The following is a 4,954-nucleotide window of genomic DNA, read 5'->3' as shown; positions in this document are numbered from 1 at the left end:
GCACTTTGTCCAGGCCTGCGGCCCCCAGCACAGGAAGGACGTGGAGCTCTGGGAGCGGGTCCAGAGGAGGGCACTGAGATGGTCAGAGGGCTGAAGCAGCTCTGCTGTGAGGAAAGGTTGAGGGAACTGGGCCTCAACCTCATTGTGGCCTTCCTGTGCAGCCTGTTATAGGGAGCCTGTTTTGCAGTGGGGATTGGACTCGGTGATCTCTGGAGGTCCCTTGCAACCCCAGTTCTGTGATTCTGTGATTTTATTTGTCGCTTCTGAAACACTGTACTGCTGCAAGAAGAGAGAAAAGCACGGCGGGCATCAACTGGATTTCTGTGCTTGGTAAAGCTGCGCTGAGAACTGGGCTGACTCTTGCACCTGGAAATGCGTGCAACGTCTGCAGACACAGAGGCATAACTTTTCCCTGCAGGTTGAGCTTGTCTAAGGTAGGTGATTGCTGTGTGAGCTTCTGCTTTAAAGCATCAGGTTGTACAAAGAAGGAACTGTACTGCGTTCAGTTCTGGGTCCCTCACTGCACGAAGGACACTGAAACCCTGACATGTGTCCAGAGAGGAGCAGTGAAGCTGTGAGGGGTCCAGAGCACCAGTCTTACAGGGAGCGGCTAAGGGAACTGGGATTATTTAGTCTGGAGAAGAGGAGGCTCAGGGAAGGCCTTCTCACTCTCTGCAGTTGGCTGAAGAGAGGTGATGTTGAGGTGGGGGTCGTCGTCTTCTCCCGTGTAAGCAGTGATAGACTGGAGGGAAGGCCTCAAGTGGCACGAGGGGAGATTCAGGTCGGATGTGAAGAAAAACGTCTCCACAGGAGCGGTCAGATGCTGGAACGGGCTGCCCAGGGAGGTGACATTGTTACTGTCCCTGCAGGTGTTCAAGGAGCATTGGGTGTTGTACCGAGCGACGTGGCTCAGCGGGAAATGGTGGTGGTAGGTGGGTGGTTGGACTGGATGATCTTGGAGATCTTTTCCAGCCTTGCTAATTCTACGGTTCTATGAAAGGCATGTGCTGGGCGAGTGCTTTGCTGGGTGAGCAGGCAGCTGTTGCCACATCCACGGGGATGGGAGGCTTTTTAACCTGAGCCTTGTCTTTGGTGTCTGGTACCCAGTAAGTCGTGTTGTTTTAAAGCAGCGTCTCGATTTCTGCAGCCACCAGAGCTCTCCTCCATGCTTCTCCCTGTGACGTGAGACCGCGTCGAAGGCCTTGCAGACGTCTGGGTAGGTGAAGTCAGTTGCTCTTTCTTTCCCCACCAATGCTGGAAAAGGCGTATTTCATTACGTATTTCCTTGTCACTGACCTTTCATGCTGCTTCTTGAAGAGTTACCTTTGGATGCTAAATTAACATTCTACGTTAATATATTAATATAACCTCAAATTTCCCTCCTTCTTTCCTTTAGCTCCCGTTTAGGTATCGAAAGGCTGTTACCAGGTCACCTCGGAGCCTTCGCTCCTCCGCGCTGAACAGCCCCAGCTCTCTCAGCCTGTCCTTGGAGGAGAGGGGTTTGATCCTTTGGTTCTTTGATTTTTGGGGCCGTCCTCTGGATGTGCTCCAACGGGTCCGTGTCCCTTCTGCCCTGAGGACTCTTCGTATGGACACAGCGCTCCAGGTGAGGCCTCTTCAGCACAGGGCAGAGGGGCAGGATCACCTCTTCTCACCTGCTGACCGGAGCCTGTCTGGGTCCCTCTGGCTGGCGTCCCGTCCCTCTGCTGTGTCGCCGCTCCCCGCAGCTCGGTGTCGTCAGCAAATTCTCTGAGGGTGCGCCCGACCCGCCGGTGCTGTCACTGATGCAGATATTGAAGAGTCCCAGCCCCAGCTCGGTGCTCTTTCCCAGCACAGAGGTGAGACTGTGATGTTGGTAGCGGCCAGGATCGTTCTTTCTTCCCTTGTCAAAAATGGCTGTGATGCTGCCTTTTTTCCATTCACCAGGGACTTCACCTGATTGCCATGACTTCTCAAATACCGCTGGGAGCGGCTTGGCGACGACATCACCAAACTCCCTTACGACTCCGCCGTGCGTCTGATCGGGTCCCAGAGACTCCTGGATTTCCGGTTCTACAGGCGGGCTGCAGCCTGGTCTTTGCTCACGGTGTGGGATGGGGAGGGGGGCGGCCGGGGCGGCGTTGCTTCCTCAATTCCCACCTACCAAATGTCATACTCGAGGGCTGTGTGATGAGCGGTTGGAGAAGACGGAGGCGCAAAAGTCGAGTCCCTCCGCCTTCTCCTTGTCTGCTCCCAGCCACAGAGGTGCTGGTAGGCAGCACCGTGCGCAGAGCACAGCTGCCTTGCGCAGAGAACGCAGCACAGCAGTGCGCTTCTGTGCTGGAGGCGCTGCCTTGCACGTGCGGGACAGCGCCTTCGTCACTGTATTGCGTTCAGCAGGCGGTGGCAGGGAACCGCAGCGCTCTGGCGGTGTAACAGCTGCAGCCAGAAAGCTGCGTCTCTTGATGAGAGCAGCGAGAAAGAGAAAGCTTCATCTCCTGGAACGCCCTGACTTTGCTGACTGGCTGCTGGTTGCCCAAACTGCTGAGGACAACGTACCCCCACCAACGTTTACCCGTTGCTTGCTGCAATGTAGAGCTCCCAGAGGAGCTCGTTACTGTGCTGTGGGGTACTCTGCAGTCTGCCTGTTTTCTTCCTCCTGAGCTCTTGGCTCTGGCCTTTCCCTGCAAGCTTGCCCTTGCCTTGGCTTTCCTTTGGGCGTTCCCTGCGGCGTTTCCTTTGCCCTTGCCCTTTCCTTGGCAGTTCTCTGGGGCACTTTCCTTGCCTTTGCCTCACTGGGATGGGCTGGCAGGCGGCACTAATTTTCTTCTTGATCTGAACCCCAAGCTTCACGGGAGCTCTGAAGAGAAGCATATCTACCCACAGTGTAGCTCTAAACCTAACGCCTTTTGGCACTGGGTTAAGAGCCTGGGGGTCTTTCTCCAAATAGCGTTGTTAGCTATCCTGTCTCTGGAATGCAGGGCAGCGTGCTGGACGGTAAAGCCACCAATTAACAGAGAAGCAGCAGCAGATTGGTGGCTGGAATTCTGGAGTTGTAGCTGATAGGACGACTGGCTGCAGTGAGTCAAGCATCCTTCAGCTTGATCCAGGTCCAAGAGTGCACAGCCAGAAAGTCGTGTGGCCTTCGTCAGAAGAGCACCAGGTGACCCCTGAGAGATACACGCGTGTGTCACAGAACTGAGACTGGGGGCGAGGACAGAAGTCGGTCCTTTTGGGGACTGGCCGTGATAACCCGACCTGTGCTTGGACTTCCACCGGACTGCGAGCTCGGGCTTTACAGGCTCGAGGCGGAGTTGACGCAGAGACCTCTGGGTTTTCAAAAAGGAACAAGAAGGTTGGGAATCGGGTGCTTCGCTGGACGCTTTTCCTGGCTGTCCTACTGAAGGATTCTGCCTGTCCATCGGCACGCCTGGCTGGTTTGGCTGGCGCTGGGGAGCTCGGTGCTCATGACTGCAGTTCTTTGTGATACGGAGCTGCGCCATTTGCTGCCCCGAGCAACTGCGCGTGTTGTTGGAAGAGAGTACTCTGTGCATTTCAGTTTTCTCTTTCATGCTTTTGAAGTGAGAGCGGTATATGCCTTCAAGCAGGTAGCATATAAAATAAATTCTCTTTTATTTCCTTTTTTCCCTTGGAGCAGTGGTTTGGGAAAACATGGATGCTTTCTTCTGTGCCGCTGTGTTTACCTTATAGCGGTGTTCTGGGAGTGGCTTGTGTCGTTGATTTTCAATACTGAAGGAACATAGCATTCTTTTTATTCTGGCTACGTAGAGCTCCCTTTGTTTCCTCTGTAGTTTTGAGTTGTGCTCTGGAACAGGATGTTCAGCTGCATCTAGAAGAGTTGCCAAAGAGGAGCCTGGGGGCAAATGGATCTGCCTCCTCGATTTCCCAGAGTTCTGTGCTACTGCCGTGCTGAGGCTTTTATGACAAATCCATTCTCTGTTTCCCAAAGGTGATGCTGAGACGCTCGCCTCACGATGACTTAGGCGTACCTCACACTTCATATCGATTCTTCTTCAACTGTTGTTAAAACAGCTCAGCCGTGGTGCCCGCGGTCAGAACGCCCCGCGGCAGATCCCGGCACGGGTTGTGAGTGGAAGGACTGCCGGCAAATGGCTCTGTGTCAGAACTGATATCGCAGTGGATGTTTACAACGCTTGAGCGATCCGAATGGGCTCTGAGAGTGGTGTGGTCAGGTACGCAAGTTGTTAGTAGTATTTTTTTCTTTTTTTCTTGAAGTTGAATGTCTGTTAAAGAAAAACGACAAACTAAACTTGATGATTACTTATTTATTTAACGACTTAAGTATAGATACTGTTAAGCAGTTAGCAGAGGTTTGCTGGGTGTGAGAAGCTTTCTTTGGTTTTCTTGGTCTTTTTCCAATTGACGTAACTTGCTCCTCCCACAAACCCAACCTAACTGCGTTTTCGTCTGCCCTCACGACGAAGAGAGAAGGGAGAGCAAGAAGCTGCGGCGCGGCTCCGCATCCGTCTCGTCGTTCTTGCTGTTTCTGCGGTGTCCGGAGCCACCTCGTGGCGAATCGGTGGAATAGCGGCCATATGCGTTTGACGCTCGGGCATGCGCAGTTAGATGCTGATCGTGGTGCATGCGCAGTGCGGTGCCGAAGCTCGGGCAGGCGCAGTTGGGTACCGATCGTGACGCATGCGCTGTGCGGTGCCGGATCTCGGGCATGCGCACTGCATTGCGGAAGCTCGGACGCATGTGCAGTGCGGTGCTGGAGCTCGGGCATGAGCAGTGCTGTGCCGAAGCTCGGGCATGCGCAGTTGGGTGCCGATCATGACGCATGCGCGGTGCGGTGCCGTCGCTAGAGCATGCGCAGTGCGGTGAGGATCGTGACGCATGCGTAGTGCGGTGCCGTCGCTTGGGCATGCGCAGTGCTGTACCGGCGTTCGGACACGCTATTAGCTGGAGGACTGATCACCATAGAGAGCGGCGG

The 4,954-nt window shown here is 54.4% G+C and overlaps 1 protein-coding gene across 2 annotated transcripts; it reads left to right on the top strand.

Annotated features, from left to right (window-relative positions):
* The first annotated feature begins 659 nt into the window (after positions 1-659).
* On the top strand, positions 660-2,589 carry LOC104909931. Of its 2 annotated transcripts, XM_031552586.1 has the most exons (5): positions 660-781; positions 870-1,216; positions 1,397-1,606; positions 1,728-1,838; positions 1,927-2,589. In XM_031552586.1, exons 3-5 carry the CDS (start codon positions 1,589-1,591, stop codon positions 2,413-2,415), a joined length of 618 nt encoding a protein of 205 aa, XP_031408446.1. In that variant the 5' UTR covers positions 660-781; positions 870-1,216; positions 1,397-1,588; the 3' UTR covers positions 2,416-2,589. The 2 variants fall into 2 exon arrangements, with proteins under 2 accessions (XP_031408446.1, XP_010706072.1); XM_010707770.3 differs by having other exon boundaries at positions 660-1,216.
* The last annotated feature ends 2,365 nt before the right edge of the window (positions 2,590-4,954 follow it).

This window comes from Meleagris gallopavo, chromosome 2 (genome assembly GCF_000146605.3).
Source record: "Meleagris gallopavo isolate NT-WF06-2002-E0010 breed Aviagen turkey brand Nicholas breeding stock chromosome 2, Turkey_5.1, whole genome shotgun sequence".
NCBI lineage: Eukaryota > Metazoa > Chordata > Aves > Galliformes > Phasianidae > Meleagris > Meleagris gallopavo.
The sequence above is the reverse complement of the archived record's forward strand: the minus strand, read 5'-3'. Positions and strand labels throughout refer to the sequence as shown.